The 23,675-nt window shown below is 46.0% G+C and overlaps 1 protein-coding gene across 7 annotated transcripts in view; it reads right to left on the bottom strand.

The window, feature by feature from the left end:
- Positions 1–251: 251 nt before the first annotated feature.
- Positions 252–23,675, bottom strand: part of CHCHD6 (coiled-coil-helix-coiled-coil-helix domain containing 6) — a 117,471-nt gene continuing 94,047 nt past the window's right edge. For 4 of the 7 annotated variants that reach the window (XM_074836810.1, XM_074836806.1, XM_074836807.1 and 1 more), the window contains 2 exons: positions 9,526–9,567; positions 252–805 (listed from right to left, as the gene is read on the bottom strand). In XM_074836810.1, the coding sequence (XP_074692911.1) occupies positions 782–805; positions 9,526–9,567 (66 nt within the window). In that variant the 3' untranslated portion in view covers positions 252–781. Of the gene's footprint in view, positions 806–9,525; positions 9,568–18,814; positions 18,929–23,675 lie in introns of all 7 variants that reach the window. The other 3 variants (XR_012624775.1, XM_074836809.1, XR_012624776.1) reach the window with 2 other exon arrangements.

Genomic DNA, 23,675 nt, shown 5'->3' with positions numbered 1-23,675 from the left:
GCAAAGGTTTTTTCAGCATGATTCACCAACACCAGTTCCCCTCAGCCAGGACTCTGCACTCTTCCAAGTATTTTCAAATAAGCCAAAGTCATTCAGCCCAGGATCAAAACAAACAAGTTTTGTGATTTATAAACTGTGACTTGAAATACTTCTATTCCTCACACTTGTTTGGAGTTTTTGTTGGCATGGGTAGGAGGCGGAAAACAGCAATTTACAAACTCATGGGACTGAAAGTATCTCACAGCACACAGTGACCATTAAACACTTTATTGTTTAGGAGGGAACCTTGGAAGGGAAGAAACGCGCCCACTGGTGTAACCAATGGGAGCATGCTAGGAACAGTTAATCCTAACAAGCTAGTCAGGGTTACTTCCATATGCTTTGGACCCCTTTTCCCAGAGCAAACGGACAAAGATAACAGCTCTTGAAACTCAGATGTGGATTGGTGAAATCAAAGCTAGCACAGGGTGAACCAGGCTCGTGCTGAGCAAACCTCCAAGCTACAAGTTGTGCTGGAAGCACCTGGGGTCAATATGATTCTTTACATTGTAATACAATAAAAAAGGAAACGATAGCATCCCCCCTCTCCCAGGACCCTCCTCCTAACTCCAGGAACATCCGCTGAGACCGATACATGCAGGCAATCAGACGAGGAATCATGTCGTTGTCTTGGACCGCGAAGGGCAGAAGGCACTGGGTTTGGTCAGTGTCTATCCAGAAGGATGTTGGGGCTTCCAAGGGCGTCTGTGGTCCCTGTCCTCTGCTCTTTGGTGGCTGATGTTTATCTAGAATTAACTAACAGCTCCTGAAGGAAAAAGGAGACAAAGGAAAAGGCAGCAAGTTAGTTATGCAGCTGTTGACATGCGACTGTTTCCTTCAGAAGTGAAGGAGTAATGTTGGCAGGGTGAAAATCCCACAGAAAAGTCATCAGGTTTCACCTGCTGTAAAACACAAGACACTCAAGGGGACAGAGGACCGTAGAAACAAGACAGCAGGTCATGATATCAAAGGTGAGACCGATTCTGTGAACAAGAATATATGGTCAGTGGCAAATGATTAGGGTTTACAGATGCGATGGCCTACAGGAGAGAGGCCATGCTCTCAGGTCAGCCTCAGAGGAGCTGGGTCGCAGGAGTAAGCGCAGCTCCACGTCACATCCCAGCCTCAGCAGGACAGGGAAGCACTTTGATCAGCTGCCACCAAATGTGCACACACCACTCCCTCATCCTGGAACAGGGTCAACGCAAGAGTGAGCACTAGAGAGGGGAGAGGAAGAAAGAGAGGGACTCGGAGACTGCCCTAACTCCTGACACGTCTGACAGACTTTATCCTATTAAGACCCAAACCCTCCTAAAATTCAAAGCAACATCACGTCTGCTTTGTTCCCACAGCAACCTCCTGTTTTCTAACTGATACATCCTCAGATCCCACAGGTATCTGAGCTGTGGACTTCCGAGGGATAGAAAAAACAGGAGACTTTTGACCTTTTTAGGATAGAGACTGCAGAGCCTGCTATGGTCTCTTCCTATTTTTATCTTATCACTCCTATAAAGTCGAAGAAACCAAACCAACAATGCCCTCGGCAGTGGAGAACACACCTGGCAGCAGCTATAACACCTCTCCCTCTGAGGGTCTGGGGTGTTGATGCTGGACCCTACTTCAACACCCAGGTAATGGGCTCTCTGTATCAATAACTGCTGGTGCAGCCACACCACCAGCAGAATTGCACAGGGTGAGCCCATCAACACGCTGCTTTCTCCTCACGCTCTGGAAAGGTGCGGTTCCATTTCACAGAGTACTTACCCATGTCTCGAGGACCCTGCGAAAGCCAGCTACAGAAAGACGACTGAATAGGTAGCTGCATGTGGTATCACCACCCTGTTTTACTATGGCTGGATTTGAGCTCGGTTCTAACTCTCTAGACACTAGTCCTTCTTAGGAGAGAAGCTGTGCTTCCTTGAATGTGAATCAGAAAGCAGAACATCACAAAACAACGACGTTAGCACCCTTGGCAATATCTGTCAGAAGGTGAGGATGTCATTTGGGCTACTTCTGCGCAGCAGGCTGATACTTGCTGCCTAATGCCTGCAAGGTCAGTGTGTTCAGTCTACACTGACCATGCATCTCCAAAGACAGCCCCATCTCTAACAACAATGAACTGGAAAAGCTTCAAAGGACTCAAGAATAAAGAGAAAATTGTTTGCCAAATTATTTAGACAAAGCTTATCCAGAAATCTGACAAATGAACCATCAATATTACTCGACTGGCTCTAATTTCCCAGGTAATTTTTCTCATCATTAGTGACTTAAAAGTTTTGCACAGAGCAATACATTTTAAAAACTCCAATAGCACTCTCACAAATTGTAATGAGCAAAGCAGCAGCAGCTCGCAATCAATTTTGCAATAAAGTAATTTGCTGTATTCACACTGTAACACTTCAGTGAAGTGTCGAGGAACACTACATTTTGTGAAAAAGCCACTGATGTGGCCACTCTGTGGTTAACCCTTATGGAAGATAGTAAAACCTTTTTCTTTAGAGTAATTTTAAAGAACATCATGGTTACATAATTCCATGTTCAAAATCATAACTACACATTTTTACTCATGTCAGGAGAAAATGCACCTAGCCAGCACTTAACCTCAATCAATTCTTTCCAGCCTAACCTACCCACATGCCGGGGACGCAGCAAGCTGGAGGCTCACAAACATTCCTTGTGCAAAAGCATCAGGTTCTATCTCGCTCTGGACGACTAAACTTTCCCAAAATCTTTTGCACAGTGAGCACTGGACCCAGAACTGACGGGCTGCCAGGCAGGGCCAGACAGCCCTTTCCTGCTGCGCAGCGCTCGCCGAGGGAAGCCTCTGTGAACAAAGGCTGCAGGTAACGATGCCGTCCACCAGCCCACGCTGCTCCCAGCAGTGGCCTGACACTATTGCATCTAAGACCAGCCTGTGCTGGATGAGGCACCTAATTAACATCCCTCCCTCATGAAGATAACAGGGCTGTCATTCCTGGGGAACGGAAGCACTCCTGGTACACACTGCCCGCACAGAGGGATGGCTTTCCCAGCTGTTTCAGACTTTCCTGCTCATGTGTCAATTCAGATCTTGCAGCATTTGCCACGCCAGTGTAGACCACTACCACCCTGAACCCTCGAATATCACTGAGGTTCCATTTACAAAGGAAGTGAAACCAGAGTGCAGTCTCTAGCTGGCTGTGAACCTGTGCTCCTCCATCCTCTGCAGAACATGTCGTGCGGCGCAGGAGGGATCATCAGCCACCAACGCCGGAGGCCAGAGGGCTCCTCTGCCAGCTACTGCAGAGGTCACCCAGCCCTCGCACGCTGCACAGGACAAGCTCTGCAGGCCTCGCGGTGTGTTCACCCATCATACCAGTCTATGCTTGTTTGAAGACACGTAGAACTGTTTCCACTGTTCCTAGGCCATCAGTTTATAAACCTGTGGGTAACTACTTAAAAGCACAGTTGCATCAGTTTCATGCCTCACATGCTGTGTAACAGCACAGAAGGATGCCGTATCTCTAAGACTAAACCCACTCTTTGCTAAGCTAACCATTTACACCAGCGTTTTAATTCCACCTACCATTGAAACCACGCCAATACAGATTTGACATCCCTTCATTTCCTTCCAACCTGGAATCCTCCCTGCAAGATGCTGCCAGGTTGCTACAACACTTACCTTGAGCAGAAGGAGCCAGGAAAGGGAAGGAAAAACCTTACCTCTCTTACATGCCCTTATCATTGCATACGCACCAGACAAGTTGCATATGCAATCACAAGCTGCTCCCACATGACAGGATACTCCCAATCAATCGAGTCGAGGCTCAGCCTGAAGAAGTTTGGTGCTTCATGACAAAATAAGTGCCCCGCAGTTGGCATTAGCTGGTCTCTGCTGCAGTCTCTGCAGAACAACAACTCAGGAAACAAGCAGCCTTGGAGAGGGCACTGCACACTCACTCTAACGAGAAGGGATGGTACCCTTCTTGCACAGGGAGAGTAGATTATTTTTAATGCCACGGCCAAGGTGACGTCAGGTAGACACCAGGTTCCCGTCTCAGTGAGCTCCCAGCCCAGCACCTCTACACACGAATACAGTGTCCACACAAGGGTCTGTACAAAGGCAATTCCTCACAGCTGTGGCTGCAGCACAAACAGAACGTCAATCTGTTCTGTTCCTGACAGCAAGTCCAGCTGGAGGGCACGCTGCACTCTCCTCCACGCCCCGCTTGGCAAGCAGGACCTTGCGCCACTAACCTATGCTCGTCCACCACCCTGAGACCCCCCTTTGGGAACCAACAGCGGTCAAATCCGCTGGCAGCTCAGCTGACACAGCCCGCCACTTCGCAGCACGGGTGGGGAAGCCAGTAGCTTTCCAGTTCTGGTTCCGGTTGAGTGAGGAGAAAGGGTTGAGCTCTGCAAGTAGATCCGTTCCACAAATCCCACCCCTGCTGAGTTCAGTCAACGCCCAACGTGGTCCTTCTCCCGCCACGGAGAGCTGAGGCCTTGGTACCAGCATCAGGGCAAGAAAGTCTCGGCAAGATTTTCTAATGCATCGCTCTCTTGTCTTCCTCCTGGTCCTTCTTTGTCAGTCTGCATCCCAGCGTAGGAGCTCGGGGCTGCCTGGTGAGCCCGCAGCATCCTCTCCGCCTCCCGCCGTCACTGGCTAGCTCTGCGCCTCGGCTCTCGGCCTCGCCGGAGGCTCGCAGCCAGTGGAGGAATCTCCCTCTTTGAAAGCCCAGACCCTGAAGAACTTCCTCCCTCAGTGTTTGCCAGAGATGCTGTTTGCCAAGCCTCAGCTGTGCTAAGACATATTTATTTAACCAGCCTTTAGTCTCCCAGGGTAAGCTCTGCAAGTTCCCTCCAGCGAGTGCCTTACCTTTGTTCTAATATTCCTTTAAGCAGTTGCACCACAGCGCTCACACATATGGGCACCGTGTAGCTATGAAGAAATCAGAAAGCAGATCCCCATGATAAATGACTCGGTGCGTTTGGAGTGTCAGTGACGAAGTAGAAATTAATCTCCACAGTTCCTAGTTCCCTGCCGTGTGCAGGAAGCTCTCAAAACCAGAATACCTGCTGGCCCACAGCAGACTTCAGTAACGTGACCGCACAACTTTTTCATCTCAGTTAGCCTGGAAAGAGGCACTGACAAAATACAAAAATCCTGACCTGTCCTAAGATGGACGTTCAAGGCCTTTCCACTGGATAAAGCATTTGTTGCGGGGCTATTAGCACCCCAAAGTGCTGCAAGGGACATTTGAGTCACTTGGGTTTGATGTATGCTGTAGGTATTTTTTGGTTATGTGCAATTTGTTCTGTTACATTCCGGGTATTGGCTATTTTGTGGAGCAGCTGTGCTGACTAATGGATCACAGCACTTCTGTGCCATATAGTCATTGCACAGAAAAGCCTCTCTGTCTCTCTCATCCTTCAGGAGTCCAACAGTTGCTGTCCTTGGGTTTGGAATAAGAAGGGGCAGGAGTATGCCTGGCAGCAACAAAAAAACATTAATTCAAAATGCTATGAAGAGAGTTTTGTTTTCCCTCTTCTCTGTACTGGTGTTAATAGCTTTGCAAAGCAGAGAAGTTCACCCAATGACTTCTTGGCTACTTCCCCAGATGGTGTCTTCAAAGCTGCCTTGACAGCAGAAAAGACGCCTTTCAAAAACTCACCAGACACATTGTCAGAACACCCCAGAAAGTGCTTTCACGTGGAAGTCCCCTGGTCTACAGACCCCACCAACAGAGTGCAAGGAACACAAACAGTCTTTCTGGGTTCCTCTCCCCCCCCCTCACTCTCCTTTGACTCACAAGAGCTGACGCACTGTTCGCTTTGCTCTGCCTTGACACCTCCCTGTTGCTCTACATCGCCCAAATATGAAGTTATTTACTGGCGCAACTTATCTCTAGCTGTTCTGAGACTCACCTGTTTGTTCATGCATTCTAACATTGATTTTCTCCAGACAATTGTTCTGATCATTGTTCTAACTCGCAGAGAGCTCCCGTCATTAGCCTTGCTTAACAGGAAATGTTTTGCCACTGACTGAGCAGCTCTGCAGTTACTAGACTGCACAAAAAATCATCCCGGTTGGGGGCTGCGTCTCCCCGCTGAGCTGGTAGCCCCCGACATCGCGGTAGGGAACACGCTCAGTGCTTTTCATTTTGGACATGTGCTAGAAAATACCGGGGCCAGGAGGAACAAACACCGCTCTACAGAGGGTCACTGCTGAAAGGGTGGCTGTTAATTAATCGGCATACAAACTGAGGGCAGTTTTTGTTCAATCAATGTTAATTGCATTTAATCTCGTTCTCACCATTAAGAAAAGCCACCAGGCCAGGCTGATGTTGCTGCTGCCTGACACGCAGACTCCACCCACGTTTGGGAGGCAAGGCGGGAGGAGAAGAGTAATGGAAAGAAAGGAGATAACCCTTCCTCACCCCTTCTGCATCACTGCACAATTTCATTGGGTCTGCTCCATTATTTAAACAATTTTTGTTTTCCAATAACATTACAGAGGAGCTCAAAGGATGAAAATCAGACATGGAGCATTTCACTACTAGTTATTCTTGCTCTCCTGGGTACTCGCTTAGAGCTTTGCTAACCTGCACAGCTCTGGCTGTTGTGCTTCTGTAAAGGGCTGAAATACAGAAAATCACTTCAGTGAAGCGGTGTCTGCTTTTCAGTCCTGGGCTGGTCCCAACAGACCTGCCAGTGCCCCTCGGTATGACCTACAACTGCTGACTGCCACCTTCCAGCAGCTCTGCCCAAGTCTTTCTCCTCACCTTGCTCCTGACCACAACTCTGCCACATGCCAAAGCATGCTGAAGTCTGTCTTCCTCTGACGCCTTGTAACACAAAACAGTATTTGCTATTAAACAACCTCTGATCAAATCTGCCTCATAAGTCAGGGCACATTTGAAGCCCAAACTTCCCAGGTAAACCACTAGTGCATCCACTGGCAATTTGGCTCAATCTGGGGACTGTGCCATCACCTGCCCAGCCGCCTGCCTGGGAAACTGGAAGGATCCTCTCGCCTCTCAGGAATCAAGCCTGGGGGCAGAGGGGCAGCTTTTGTAGCACAGGAAGCCCAAGGTGGTAGATTTCACGACTACTGGCTTACTGCTTTTGCAAGTGCCTTGCATTTTTCCAAATCAGTATCAAGAACAATAATATTCAAGACTGGGTTCTGCTGGCGCTTCTCCTCTGGGGCAGCACACAGCGCTTGCCCAAAGCCCACACTGCAGTTTATCATGGATTTTCTTTATCCCTCGACAAGTGTTAGTCCCACTGCCTCTCACCGCATAAAGTGGACATATCACAAGTGCTGTGAAGGACTGGCTGAGTTTTAAGTGGTCTGAAATGGCTCCACTAGACTTGGTCAAGATTGCTTTAAAATCATTTCCTATTAGGACTGTGACCCTCTCTCTTTACAGACAGCATAATGACTCTACCTCAGGGGAAGATAATTACATCTCACTATCTATACACATCAGAAAGTGTACACTGCAAACAGTACCGTGCCTTTCTGGAACAAGCGAGAGAAGGCAATCCAGGAGGCAGAGGAGATAACGCTGGATGTCCCTCCATCCTGCAACCGGAGTCACCCCGAGTGTTTCGCAAGCTCGTGGATTAGCCCCGGGAGGGATAAAGGGATCCAGAAGGCACAGAGTGTTTCTAAAGCAGAACAACGACAACTTGTACAAATCCAGCTCTGGTTTTGTGAGGATTAAAATGAACTTCACCCAACTGTGAATATCCGTTTCCAGAGCCAAAAGGAATGGAAAACCACTTACTGATGCAACAGCATTTCATTATTTCAAATCCTAAGCCCAATGCTTCCAAAAATTAAGGACAGGCAACAGTAATGTTATTGCGGGGGGACATCAGCTGCAGGGATTTAACTGCTAAACTGCCAAGCCATGCTCTGAGCACAACATGATGAAAACAGTATACACAAATAAATTAAACTTCTCCATACTCTCCCTCCTGCTCTTGCTACCAGCCTCCAGGATAATCAGTGGGAAAATAAAAGGAAAAAATAATCCCAGAAGCCAAGAGACTTTGGATTAAGTTGTATAAATGACCTGTTACCTCCTAACACAAGGAAGAAAGAAATGCAATAAATACCTGCAAAGCCATTCCAGTATTTTGGATTAAATGGATTACAGAAATGGAAAGTACATGATGCAAGATGTTATAAAACAAGACGCCAGGGAAGTGCAGGAATTTGAATCAGGCTGGCAAATGATCCCTGCAGACTATTGAGGAAAATTAATAGAAAGAAGGGGTAGAGAAAGGATACAGTAAGAATACTGACTGATGAACACTGTTGTTAGGACATGTAAATTCAGGATGTCAGACTTCCACTTAAATCTACTTCAGTCCTGGAACAAAAATAGCAAATCCTGCTGTTAAAATGCACTGGAAGTAGAAAAGTCAGATATGCCAAGCCTCATTTCAGGATAGGTTTCCCTTGTGCATCCCTCAAGATTGAAGTTTGTGACTTTAATTATTCCTGGAACATTGTGTATATAGGGATTCAATGCAGGGATTACTAGCAGGATCCTTGTTATAAGTGCCACTTCTCAAACAAATTACACTTCACTGGATGTCAGTAACATACACAAGAAAACAAATTAGATAAAGGCAGCAGGACTCGAAGATACAGATCTGGTGCAAGGAAATTTCACAAGGTCACCCAGAAAGATAAAGACACTTAGAATATAAACTCCTGCAACATTTCTAATTCCACAGCGCCTTAAAGCTTCACACGACCCAGACACAACACACCTTCAACACACCACACAAGTCTGAGACCAAGCCCAGGTGAGACACGCTTTCTTGGGAAGAAATACCATCAGGGCAGGAGTGGAGGAAAAGAGAGACAGGAGGTAGAAAGAGCAACCTCAGCTGCCCTCTGACCAACCAGGGATCACCCTACCCCATCCCTCGCCTCTGACTGTTCACAGCCAAACGCAGCCGCTGGGAGAAGCCAGGGAGAGAGGATGGCACTTAGTTTGGAGGCAGATAGAGCAGCTCCTTGGCTGCAGGCCTTCTTCACAAGCTGATCCCAACTTTACATACTGCATTTTGCCTCTCCAGATCTCATCCTGGAGCAGATTATTAACCTACACTAGTTCTAACGAGCATGTCTTTAACTCCAGGAATTTTCATGAAGATGGAAGCACAGGGAAGTCCAGTCCTTGGCTAGAGTGCAAAGAGCTGCTGGAAACACTTCACAAGCCCTCAGCTACGGCACCGTGCCTTTGAGATGGGACCTCAACAGCGGTTTTAAACTCTCATCCTGGGGATTTCACCTGCCCCTTGGGAGTGTTCCTGAAGCCTGCAGCTTTCCCAGGCGGGATAGGATGGTAAGCACTGCCTGGAGGGCATGAGCCGGAGCCCTAGGCTCTTGTCAGCAGACTCCTCCCAACTTCGCCCAGCAGCTGTATATAAATCCCCATCTCTGTCTCCCTTTCTGTACATAAGAGTAATGCTACTTACCAACCACACAGAGGAACCATAATTATTCACCAGCAGAAGATGCTAAAGAAATGCAAAAAAAAAAAATAATCACACAGTTCTCAAAGGATCCATGCCTCTGTACAATTTGCATTTAGGCATCAGAGGAAATCTAGTGCTTTATCTTGTCCCCTTCTGCCTTGCTTTAGCAGGCTCCTGCACTGGATAAAGAGATACCCTCTCCAGGTTGGGGTTACATGTCCACATTTAAGGTATGGCTCACTCCTGCCTAGTCCTGCTTCTTATACCAAGCACAGAGGCAGGCAGAGACTTCTCCAGATATCCTTTTTCTATGCCTAATTCTATTTCTGCTCAGTGATACAGTGAAATTCCACGCAGAAGTATTATGAGCTTGACTGGCTTTATTTGTTTAACAGTTCACATTTTCATTAAGTTGTTGCTATTCGGCAGCCAGTAATTTTATTTGCGTGATAGCCGTATTCATCTCACCCGTACGGGTGTAGATGTCTCTCTCCTTTTCTTCTAGCTGAAGAGGCAAAAATCAGCAATGACAGAGCTAAGGGAGGACTGGGAATTCTTATGTCTGTTTGCAGATAGATGTGGGATGTAACTTCTACCTGTTTTTTGTGGAACATCTCTCAAAGATTAGGGTCACAGAAAAGAGCCTACAGGTACATTAAAAAAAAATAATAATAAATTGTATTGGGAGACTACCTCCACTGCCCAGGTACAAAACCAGAAATTGAAGTATCTTTCAGCAGAATCAGTCCATTTGACTCAGCACTGCAACTCTTCTGCACCAGAAGCTTATTGCTGACTGAGCGTTTACGGTATTTGAGTCTCCTATCTTAAAGAATTAATTACATATCTAACTCTTGCCAGTCTTTAAGTATCTTGAAATATCTGGTCCCAGGAGCTGCAAGATCCGATTAGATCACAAGGAAGAGAAGTCTGGTTGGTTGGCCCACACCAAGCCCCAATTAGACAAACCCTCTACCAAGTTCAGGCAACCAGACAGAAAATAACAGGCATTTTGAAATGTTAATGACCTAAACTGAGACAGTCAGATGACTCAAGCACACCTCTTAGATAGAGGTTTCCAAAGTCACCCAAGAAACCTGAAACATTTTACTCTGCCACTCCCCTTTTCCAACACCAAGGAGCCGAGGAGCAGGGAAGCCCTGCCCGCTGCCAAGCGCTGGGTGTTCCTGCCGGGCACGACACACAGACCAGAACGGAGCAGCTGTGGACAGACTGGGAGGCCGCAGAGACGTTCAGTCATGCGATTACGTGCGGCTGCCCAGCCACAGGCACACCCAGGCAGCCACCTGCGTGAAGGTGCATGCTCAGCCCGGAACGCAGAAGCCGTCCTAGTCGGTATCTCAGCAAGATGGATTTGTTCTGAGCAACTGCCCACCGGCGCCCAGCATTACCAGTGCAATTAAGAGAATAGCAGATAAGATGCCCTACAACCTGAAACATGGATCTGAGCAAACAAAGGGAGACTGATGAACGCCAGGAGATGCATCTTTGTTTCTCAGTCAATGTCTCCTCCTGCATAAATTCCAAATCCTTCTTTCAAGATTAAAAACCTTTACCAAGTGAAAAACAAGCTCAGCATTTCTCTAGCTCCTTCCTGTCCCTTTCCCTCTTCAGAGGGCACCCTGGTAAAATAGCAGATGCTGGAATAAGCCACAAAAGCCTCCTAAATAATTATCTTCCATCTCCTCCGCTGCAAATTTATAGTCCTGCATCTGTGTCAGGACAAAGACCTGCTTCCATCTGTCTAAAACACATCCTTTACAAAGAGTACCCAAAGATGGAATGTTTAACGGGAGCATCTGAGAACATATTAAGAGACTGGAAAAGAAAGCAACAGTTTAAGTGTGCTGTTCACTTGTCTTGTGGACACTGCTCAAGTGGAGGGGGAGCTTTCTCTTTTTTAAATATGACAAATGATGCTGGTCCCATCTTGTAATTTCCTTCACCGTGCAGCATGTCTGTTCATGATAGATACCAGTGCAGATGCTTAGGTGTCCGTTTATCTGCTAGAAAAGTATTGTCTATTTGGAACCCACTCATCCTAAAACAGTAGCCCCAGAGGAGGAGAGAGAAAAGGGAGGGGGAAAGAGAGATGAGGGAACTGTCGACTGGGAATACATCCATGCTTCTGCTGCAAAGGTTCTGGCAAAAAGCAAGCATCATATTTAGTTTTAGCTACATCCTCTTGTCCCCCGTCCTAAACCATTCTTTTCTAGTGTCACTCAACACCTCTTTACACCGTCTTCCCTCAAAGACCTTACCACTAACATACATTTAATTTCACACTCGCAACCTGCGGAAACAAAGCAAGCCCACAGCCTTCTTCCACAGGTCTGTGCCAGTGCAGAGCAGCTCTCAGGTCCCAACCTGAACAGTCTGAAGTTTGAGACAGGTAACATTTAAAAGAAAAACAAAATACATAAAGGAAGGAAAAAGAGAGAGAGAGAAAAGGGGAGAGAGAGAAGGACCAAAAAAAAAAGCAATCAAAGGGTATTTATATTTTGTGTTTAAAGAGACTTTAAGCAGGAACTTGCCAATTTTCTGTAACCAGGATTAGAACAGAACAGACTCAAATACTTTGTCCTTCTGCAGGGCCCTCTGAGCTGAATTTCACTCTCTGCAAAATGGCCAATATAGAAAGAAGCTCATAAATCCCTGTGACGTAAGTAACTTCACATTACTCTTGGGGAAACAGAGGCAGGGACAGATTCATTAATCCAAGTAAATGAATTTGTGAAGCAGTCTGGATTTCTGAATCCCCGTAATGTCCCACACAAGAAACAGCACCCAGGGCCCAGCAATTTCCATACCACGCTGCCTGGCACAAGCAAGACACCTGAATGGAGGAGAGTGTTTTTAGAAAGGAAAAGTCATTAAACCACACCTGCCCCAGCCATGTAGCATACGTTCTTATTAAAACATGTTTTATTACTTTAAAATACCTCCCACTATTTCACTCACTGCATCGTTAATACCAAAGACCAAGGTCACATCTGTAAGACATTGCCTCAGAAACCTGCCGAATAGCAGAGAGCTGCAAAACCTGTCTGCACAGGTGGGTAGGTACCGCAGGGCTCAGCGCTGCCAGTGTTAGCCTGCTGGTAGTGCCCAAGCTGCAAGGTTTGGGCTGGCTTAGACATGACATCATTATTCTGCAGCCTAGGCATATCCTGAGAGGATGTTGCTATGGGCTGGTACTGTCTCTGGCTGACTAAATACAACTTCTACATGTGTGTAGGGGAAACCTGGGTCTTCTAAAGCTGTTCAGATAGCTATATGTACACAAAGAACTTTGTAAGAGATTTATGTTGAAGAACTGTTAGAACCAGCACTGAATTAAAGACTTTTAAGATAAGGAACTGCCCCTTAAAAAAGTCTCTTTTTTTGTGGGGTGGGGTTTCTTTGTTTTGAAAATAATGAAATTCCACATGTAAGATGGTATCAGTCAGTTAAGCTCAAATTGCGTAAGGCAGTTGTCATTACTGGGACTTAAAACCAAGACTTGCGTTCAGAAAGCTCAATATTTATTGTCTCCCAAAATTTAAGTTCATAGGAAGACTGGCTGCTCCTGCAGGCAGAAGGCCAACCCTACCATCTCTTATCCACAATCAGCTACGTTCTCCCACACGAGTGGTCCTGAGCGGCTCTGCTGACAGCTACCAAAGCACCACCCCTGGATGATGCTGACCAAAGGCCTCCAAGCACAAGGCTCTGAATTATGTAAATTGAGTCCGGCCCCACTGACGCCAGCTTAGCTTTTAAACCAGCCTGGGAAGGAAACACAGCCGTGCAAGCACACGTACAGACCCTCCAGCCCACCCAGCTCGGGGGGGACAGGCTGGTCGCTTGATTTGCAGAGAGATTTTCCATTTGTCCCACTCTACTTACTGCAGCGTTCGAACAGACAATCCGCTCCCCTTTCATCTGCTCTGCGGTGGCCATTTCTCCAGAGCTGCCCATCATTTCCGTATCAAGCAGTAAAAACGTAGGATCACTAGAGACACAGCTCAGCCTTGCTGAGATTTCACTCTCTCAGCGGGTTGTAAATGCCCCTATAATGTTGGCTTTTTTAATCTTGTGTTATTATTACCCGCGGCTGCTATTCAGTCTGCAGAGAATAAAGCGCCAAGGCTTTCAGGACCCACACAAAGGCTCTGTGCATTTGCCAGCGGTTGGACAAACAATACCTCTGTGTTTCAGCTTTATTGGAAACCTTTCTGTTGTGGGAGTCTGACTGCATGTGTCCCTCCGCTCAGGCAACGCAGAGGTGCGAGCGTGTGCCTACGAATTCATCGGCGATTTCAGGAACACGTGCCTCTCCAGCTGCCTACAGAACCAACAGGAAAGTGTGCGGGCAGCTGCCCGCAAGCCTGGTGTGTTCCTGCGAGCCTATGGGAGGACAGAGACTGCAGAGCCAGTCAGTCTTCTCTGTAGATCAGCCATGGAGTATTACGCTGAACAGGGCCCCTCCGTGAATAATTACGTTCATCTCTGTGTAAACGGTGTTGTTGGCTCATAGGGAAGTCTGATGCTAGATGACATAACTACGAAAATGTCAAAGCTCCACTTCCCCGAATCATGTTCTTACATGAAATCTTTGCTTCCGCTTTAAACTAAAGAGCCTGAGATTGTCCTGTTTGCAAGGAAGCCTTGAAAAGTGGAACAACCAAAAAACCACAAATTAGAATGCAAATGAGATTTGAAAAACGAAGGGCTCTTCTAATTTGGGGAGACTGATTGTTTTGGTCGGTTCGTTACTGCTTGCAGGGGACATTGCAGATGTGTGAACTCTCTGAGCTGCAAATATTCCCTCACTCAAGAAAACGAGCCATGCTGCACACTCTTCACATATTCAAAACCCAAGAGAGAAGTCTGAAACTCCCTCAACACCACAAGGTTGACTTGTCAAACTGTTTAGAAGTGCACTGGGGTTATTTCATTTGCCTTCTGGTTTTAAGCACCTGATCACGTTCTCATACCACTGCTGTTTAAGCAGGAGGACTAGGTTATTTTATTTTATTTATTCCTTCCTTTTAATTTTTTTAAAATAAAAAAACAGAACTAAGATTCTCATGTACTTGCAAAACTTCAGGAACAACTCCACAAAACTAGGGCAATACACAACATGCCAAATACTTCAAGGCTTGGCAATAGTGAGTGCCTGCCTGTCTCTCCGTGGCAGGAGGAATGGCTGTCTGTCTCAGCCAATGTTTCTGAGTAAGAATGTCTCATCCCGATAGCCCGTGCACATATAAAACACCTATACTGTCAGCTCTCCAGGAAGAGACCTTGACATTTTGCAGAAAACCACATCCCCATCTCCCCTGAATATCAGCAGAAGGCAGAAAAACCTGGTAGATCTGAAAATGTAAGAATCAGGTGCTGCCTTCAGCAAGAATTCAAGTTAAAATGGAAAAGGCAGTGGTGAAATGAGCACAGGTGAAGTCACTGGACTTGGAACACCGAGGAACCAACTTCCAGGCTTCCCAGACCCATGTCTACATCTGGCCTGTCCCACACCCTCTCTTGTGAGACAAGAGATATTTTGAAGGGGAGGAAATTCAGGCTTTGCTATCTTAAAAGGAATAAACAAAAGGTAAACGGCTTCAGCACATACTGTATTATCGTTGCAATGTTATGTGCCTCAAGCACCTGGAGAGATAAACTGTAACCCGCGCTCTGAGCTCCAGCTTTATGGTAACTGGGCTGGCATGGGAAGATGAGCTCTGCTCTCTGCGGACAGAGTAACCGGATTGCAATGTTCTCTTCCCAAAAAGAGTAATGAGGTTCCCGGAGAGCCTGCAGAGGTGTCAGAGAAACAGATAGTATTAGACCCTTTGCAGGCCAAAGACAGATTAAGAATAACACAATACCAGCGTAACAGCACCTTATCAACAGCCTTGCAAGTGCTAAGAAGTGGAAGCTGAGAAAAGGCTGTGACACCTGTCTGCATCACAGCCCTGCTATTACTGCCTCCCGACTTCCCACACAACCCGAGTGTCCAAACGGCTTTGAAGCAAGAAAGAGCAAGACAGGCAGGTGAATCTGAACTCTGATCAGCTGTCTGAAGAGATGCTGTGAATACCCTGTGTTTCAGTAACACTTTTCATCCACAACATTTGAGACATCCATTCAACCTCAACACTCCAAACCACAGAAGTAATATCTGCCCAGGTAGAGATGGGCAAAAACCCACAAGTTAAATGACTGTTCAAGGTCGTCCAAGGACTAGAGAGAGACACACACCTCTAGCAAGTAGATTACTCTTCCCTTTTGAAAGGCACACAGACGTGCACACAGGGGATTGAAACTGCTTAGCCAGGTGTGGAGCCTGCTGTGATCAACACAGCTCCGCCGAGCAGCGACTCTTCTCGCTGCTGTTTCGCTGGTGCTAAAACGCAAAAAGCAAACCTTTAGAACAAAATTCATTCAAACAGATGCAAATAGGGATGGGGGGATTTTGCATCTGGGCTAAGTTACTACAATCTACACATCCTATTTGTCTGCTAGTTATTAAATTACCCACAAGCCATCAACAATTCAAGTCTCTCTCTGAGAGGCAGAGATTAACTAGGAATTGCTATGCAGAAATGCTGCTCAGCTCCTCTCTAGCGAGATCAGCCTCATGATGAGTTGCGGATATTTAGGAACAAAGGTGAGCTTTCCTGTAAGAAACGAGAGGCGCAGAAAGATGGGAAAGTGCTGCTACGGGGAGAGGAGGATTTGCAAGGCAGGAATCTGTCAGGAATGGTTTCTCACACACACTACAAACCACGGACTCTGATCAAACACACTCGTGTATCTGGAGCGCAGGAAGCTGCACTTCTGCCCGAGCACTAATGCAAATGAGATTTTCAGTGAAAGACAATGAAGCCAGTATGTAAATATTAATTTAACAATCTAGTTGACAAAGCCTCAGCTGATCTATAAATAGCTGGTTTATTAGCAGGTGATGCTGAAGGCAGCTATCCTGGCTCCTCTTCCCACAATCCCCCGTGCCATCTTGTTTTCATTGACCCCGGAGACACGACAGCGCTTAACTGTATGCAGCTTGCTTCTCCACCGCTACCTGCAGAGTAGCTACAAACACTTGACAATACAATACATATTTATCAAGGCCCTTACACGACAAGGATCCTGCAGCACTGCACACGCAATGGCTCACAGTCCTCAATTAAAGAGAGCAAATGGTTTAGAAAAATAGAAAAATCATGCAGCCTTGATTTTAAGCAGGAGGCAGCCGAGGAGCTGGTCACTCAGGTACCATCAAGCGTTTAGGGAATGACTGACACAGAGCCAGAGCAAGGCACTGTCCTTCTGCACTTACTCTGTGCACTTGGCAAACTCAGCATCTAGGATAACAACACCTTTAATAACTTTAGGCCACCAAAGAAGCCTTTTGCCATCTCAAAATAAGATGTCAAAATCCTGCTCTCTTTCTGCAGTTCTATTTCATCTGGAATGATTATTTTATAATGCATAATAAATCTTACAGTTCTTTACCATATCTCTGGGCCACACACAGAGGAATCCCTTCTTTCACACAGGCATGAGATGGCTACTTAACAGCAGACAGCAACACCACACCAGAGTTTAGGGCCAGCAGTCAAGAATATTGCATCCTGGTGAAACTGCTGGGACATTTGGATCAACACAACAGAATTGGCCCGACTGCAGTATGGCCGGCATCCATGGAAACCACGTGAATTATGATGTTTGAGGCTATTCACGTGGATTTGTATATATTCTACAGAAGGCTTTTAAAGCCTCAGTCTTCCCCTTGCTGCAAAGAACAGTGACAACATACTTGACGGGTTGGGCTTGTAAATAGGCAGATGGAATTAGAGGAACAGAATGGACTTTGTTACCCCTCCCTCCTACTTGTTTCAAGTTTCTAAAGAAACCTTCTGAACACAAGAAGCTACTATGTTTCTCCTAGCCATATGATAAGCAGAAATTAAAAATTAAAAACCACACAGTCAACACTTTTTTCCCATAAGGTCCATCGTATTCTTGCAGCTTGTACTGTAGCAGGCTCTAGAGCGTGCCCCGCGAGGGAACCTGCTGTGCCGGGCACCGCACCCACCCCGGCAAGGGCAGAGCTGCACTGGTGAGGGGAACGCCTGCGTGGCAGAGCGTGCACAGAGGGGGCTCTGCTGCTGAGAGTCCAGACACCCCCCTGCACGCAGCCCAGCCCGCCCTGCGCCCGCGCTTCTCAGCGCCGCCCAAGCGACGAAGCGATAAGCGCTTCCAGAATAACGACCTGTGCTGCCACGGCACGGCAGAGATGCTCCAAAAGGTGCCGGTGATCTGCACCAATGGCAGTACGGTTCCCTGCACAGCAGGCTGTGGACACAGGGCTGTTCCTTCACTGGTCTGAACAACAAATCTTTGAAAGTTTTGCTTTTAAAAGTTTTAAATACAAAGGTTAAACTGATATTTATATGACTGCAACCCTGCGACGGTCTTACAGTCCGGTTTTTAAGACCATCAGGGACTGTAGAAAGGAAACTTTTGCAATAAAAGTCACTTACTAAACTGTCTTTTCCAAGTCAGTGTACTTCCGTTTTCTATTATTTATAGAAATAAGACAGAGGAGTTTGACTTAGCAAAATAGAAACTTAAAGCCATGCTCGCAAACCCTGAGGAATTTAGCAGAAGTGCTACACATTGCCAAACTGATCATAAATAAATTAGTTGTTCTCATTAATCAACTATGAAAAAACCTAGTATAGTAATAGATTTGCAATCACCTTTACTATATTATTTCCTGTAATAAAACTGTCGTAAATCTAATAGCAATAGATGTAAGCAGCACCAAGGAAAAACTGAAACATTTTACATAGTCCAGTAAATGCAAGATGCTGCAATGAGGCATCAAAATAGCCTTCCCAGGAGAAATCCACACTCAGTTGCTGTCTTGTTTTCTTTGATGTAAAGCTACATATAAACCTGCAGTGCCAAATGACCTCAAAGAAGCTTGTTCTCTTCCCCAAACCTCTACATGTGCCATTTGCTGTAGCTCCTGCAAAACTGCTGCTTCCTTTGTCCGCTGTCTCCTTTCCATATCAGTACATCCATTGCCCAGATCCCTGATTTCACAGCCCAGCCAGTCATAATCCAGGACCGCTTACAAGCCAGGACCCAGAGAAAAGTTCAGCTAAGTTTGGTTCTCTCTGAAGTAAATTTCGAGCAACTAGAGCACAGATGAAATCCAGCTTATCAGGAGTAATTCGTTCTTCACACTTGTTTAAACATGGTCACTCACCGAGGACAGACTGGCAGCCTTCTCTGTGGGTTGCAGACTCCACGGCACTGCTCGGAGCTGTGCTGAGACAAGTCCACGTCACACGTCAGTGGAGATGGACTGCACCCTTCAGCTCTGGGATGGAAAGATCAAACTGCTAGATAGGTTCTCTTCCTTGCCGGGTACACTGATTTTTATCAACGGGAAAAGCCAATTAAAGTTGATAAAGACACATTCTCTGCTGATTTTTCCTTACTGCCCACTGCTCAGTGCTAGTATAATGGATAATGTTCTGCCTGTGGGTGTATTTTCTAAGATCTGTCAGTTCTGACAGCATTTTGGCACCTGGATAACTCAAGATCTATACTGAAGGTCCAGGAATGCACCATTTCTCAGGAGCTGATGGGTACATTTTTCAGCAGGGCTTCCCTAATTAAAGGGCTAGAAAGAGATGGGATCAGATTGATAGGTTTTGCAGTCAGATGTTTTACGCTTAGTTTGATGAATTATAAATCACCTTTTGCAACTTCTGGAACATGTGAGAAGAGCATGCAAGAGAAACCACAGCAATATGTCTAAAATATCACGATGTAATTACTTATTTTCAAATTCCACCTCTGTCCCCATGGCAAGACCGTTAAAGACATACTCAAGAAAAGCAACGCTCATTGACAAAAAAAATATCAAAAAAAGAAAACTGATGCTATGGAATGAGACACTGCTGCTCTGGAGGTACTCCCACATGGAAGTGTTTTGCCCCAGACAGGACTCAAAAGGTGCAGCCCTCCTCCTCAGAGCATCACCCCCAGGCTGGGAACATGGCACTGGTATTGAGTGCCTCACCCAGCTCAATCAGCAACCTCCCCTGCAGAGCAGAAGGAAGTTTTGCCACAGCCTTGTCTTGGGGCTAGAGAAACCACTATCATATTTAATGCTTTGACTTTAGTACCTGTAAAACTGTGTGAAGACACTGTATTCTGGGCTGGCTTCGCTGTCTCTGCTCTATATATAGTGAAATATAAGTCTAGAGAGGCCAGTGGCAAGATCTTTCAGAATAACCACAGCTTGTTCTGGTCTTAATGGGATCCGAGTTCCTCTTGGGGAGAACTGAGTACTGAGCTCCTCTTGAGGAGGACAATAACAACAACAAAAAAAACCCCAAAACAGGATGTGAGAGCCCAGTATCACAAAGCGAAAGTTCACAAGATCCTTGCTGCCAGAGTGTTGTTCAGATCAATGTAGCCTTTAAGCTATAGAGAAGTCAGTCACAGAATAGCCATCTGGAATGGGGGAAAAAAAATATTTGCTGGTAATTTAAAACATGAAACCAAAGAAATACAATGCAGAGCAACCAGGATGTGAAAAACATTTCCAGGCACGGAGAGGTTAAAACAATTATTTGAACAGCTGGGAAAATTAAAATGGTAAAATAATAGCTACCCTTCAAAATTCTACAGATGCAAAGAGACTCTTCAATGAATAACTGATAAAGGGGAAAAAACATTTTAAAAGAGAAACTGTTTCACGCATGAAGGTCATACAAGTAACAGCTCCTCTTAAGAACCTGGATTTTCAGACTTGGCAAGAGATGAAGTGAGGGGGTTAACACAGCAGCCTTTCACCTCTAGGGACTCAGGGTCAAATCCTGATTAGTCCAAGTTACACATGAAAGCGACTTTGGGCATATCCTTTCTACTGCTTTTTTGGAAACTGTTCCCCACCACAGCAAAAGCAAGGTCACATAGGACCACGCCGGAATTGTTCTAGCAGTTTGTTTGCTTTCCCAAGGAATTCTCCCAGATCTGGCACAGCCTCTGGCTGCAGCAACTGGTGCAATCAGAGCAGCCAGTTCAGGTGATTGTACCACCCTGTTATCCAGGGCTCCCCCATACACACAACCTGGCTCTAGTGAGAATGTGGTGGTATGTAATTTTTCAGAAAAAAACTCACAGTCTGTAATGAGCAGCTTGGCTATTCAGGAAAGGTCTAAGAGGAAGAATAATGCCAGTCAGGATTGCAGAGTATAAGCCATGGTGTCCACAATGCTGCTCCTCAAGACAGGGAACATGGACAGACATATCCAGGGGACCCAAAGCTCCAGCAGAGCCATCCTCAGGGCAGGGGGGAGCTGAACGAACCCGGCCAGAGAAGGTTTATCTGCCACCCGGCTCCAGCTATTCTTCTCATAGGCAATGAACCCTCTCTCTCTACTAGCTATTTTAAAACAAGAAACTAAAAATTTTCAGAAAATAGAGAAAAAATTGACAACTGAATATGCAGCACTGCAGAGAAGAAATCAGCTGCACAGTGCCAGCTCTTGTTCCTGTTCCTCACCCACTTCCAATGCACAACCTCTTCCACAAAAATACTGAGCAAAGTGTTCCAAGGACAGCAACTGAACACACCTCATCGGAGTCCAAAAACATGGATCCTTTAACAAAAAAAGGCAGAATCAGAAGGCCAAATCCATCCACCCCAGCAGTCCATTCTTCTATCATTCACACATACCACTTCACCAGTCTTCAACTGGAAAGTCTTAACTACTACTTTTTCTTTAAGTCAAAGAAAGAAGTTAGACAGCATAAACACTGAGATCCTTGTACGAGAGGACAACTTCTCCAATCAGAAGAATTTGTTATTCCAGGATTATTAGAGCATTTCTAAAGAACTCAAGTGTAGCCTCCTCAATCTGTACATTTCTTCTCTCTCCAGAGTAGAGCCTACTTCAACCTATTCTGAACATGGTCATTGTGCTTGTCCAGTTGACAATCATCTGGTGTTGAGTCCTGATGCTGTCAGATATCTCCTTGGATGGGTTAGGCTGCTCACTAGTCAATGATACTAAAAGAAAACACAAAGACGATGAGCCTACAGCCTCCCTCACACTTCTTGCTGCAATCACCTTGAACGTCCCCAGCTACACAGACCAGCTCTGACCACTTGAAAGATCAGAAACATCCAACGAGTTGCAGAAAGGAGTAGTTCTTACCCCATGTCCATGCCAAACCAAAATAGCCTGTGCCACAAAGTAACAGGGCTGACAGGTTTCCAATAGAGGTCTTGACCTTCGCCTGGTCCTGAGAGACCCTGTGACACAATTTTACAAGAATCAGGACCCCGGTATTCTGCCAAACTACATACATTTTCTCTAAACTACAATTATGACTGCAGCTTTAATTCAATAGGCTCTCTTTCACTTCCGATCCTCATCTGCTGGCAAGAGCTGTTGGACCAGTAAGCACCTGCCTTTTTTTTTTTTTTTTTTTTGCCCTTTACGTGACTACATCACTGTGCTGCCTGAACAGATGCCAGCAGCTAGAGTTGCACAACAAAAGCATTTAGGAAACTCACCAGCTGGGTACATAACCTGCCATAGCAGAGCTGCTACTCATACTGGGAAACCTGCAAATCTATCTCTGGTAACTTGTCACAGCACTGGCTGTGATAACAACATGGAACCGGGATATCCCAAGCTTGACCCCTCACCGTACCAGTGTGATGATCACTCATCAGTCTTTTACTTGCCCAAGGCAAACAACATCCTCCGAGGTTGACGTATAGCTGAGTAATGTACTTTGGGATCCTTCAGGGTTAAAAAAAAAGTGCATAAATCTGACAGGATGAGAAAGAAGCTGAAGCAGAAAAAGAAGGTGTGAGGCTTACACCAGCACCCACACCTTTCTACCTTCCTTCCATGGAGTCTCTGAATCTAACCCATGTTTCCTGGAGTCCATCTCCCCTGTGCCAAGCAGCTTTCGTGTTCAATGAGAAGCACAGGGGGATGTAGAGGATTAGTCTATGTCCTTATGAGCTTCCAGTACGCAGAACCCAAAGACTACTTTGGCTCCTCTGATCAGCCATGTTCAGATGCATATTTAAAAATAAGACAGACACTGAACTTTGTCTTGCCCCCTGAGGGAACTGCAGCCTCCTCTTTCCAAACCGGCAGTTCTGTGCTGCAGGGAATAGGCAGCCTGGTGTCAGCTCCAATACAGATTTTAAAATGAAAGGAATGCAAACGAAGGGGACAGAGGAGAGGAGGGAGGAAGAGGATGCAGAGACACTGGGAGGAAGCAGGAGGAAAAAATGAAGACAGAGGGGAAAGGAAAAATCTGAGCCCAGAGTCTAGAAAGAGGTGAGTAAATAAAGAGATAGAAGGAGGAGGAGGTAGCAAAACCAGGCAATAGCATATCTCTAGCTTGCTTGTACATACTACAAGAAAAATCCTATAGGTGGCCAGAACTGCTCATGCAAGGTAGTGAGGAAGGTGTCACTCAGTTATAGCGGTGTCAGAGCTACACAGTGAAACACCCGCAGCTTGTGTACTGTCCTGACCTAATGGAGACCCACCCCAGAGCTAGCATGGCATTCCTAATGATCTTGAATTCGGCACACCACGAAACAAAACAAAAACATGATGGGAGAAAATATTTTGGCAGTGCTATACAGCACTTGATTCTGGTGCCAGTGGGTCAAAATGAGGATTCCTTAATCTTCACGTTTCTAAACCCTGCCCAATAGGGTTGGCAAATTTCTACTGTTTTTTAAGCTCAAGAGAAGGATTCCAGATAGTTAACTTCAGGGAAACAAGTTTTGAAAACCTTAAGATATTGTTGGTCCGTTTTTTAAAGAGAGAGAGAGAATCAAATGCATACCCAAAAATAAACTTGCAAATAAGAAATGCCAAGTCAAAAATCAAGAAGCCAGGTTCTTACAGCTCTACAACACACAACTCCAGAAGTTCGTCAAAACTTCAGTGGCACTTGAAAAATTTGTGCCAAGACCAAGAAGTACTTCCAACTGTTGATTCTGAGGCAATTATCAGGAAGAGCACAAGCTTGCCTGGGGTGAAACACACAGTACGGTGTGAACTTACCATCCT

The sequence above is a fragment of the Strix aluco genome, chromosome 11 (genome assembly GCF_031877795.1).
Source record: "Strix aluco isolate bStrAlu1 chromosome 11, bStrAlu1.hap1, whole genome shotgun sequence".
Lineage (NCBI taxonomy): Eukaryota > Metazoa > Chordata > Aves > Strigiformes > Strigidae > Strix > Strix aluco.
Note: the sequence above shows the minus strand (reverse complement) of the source record. Positions and strands in the feature narration are given on the sequence as shown.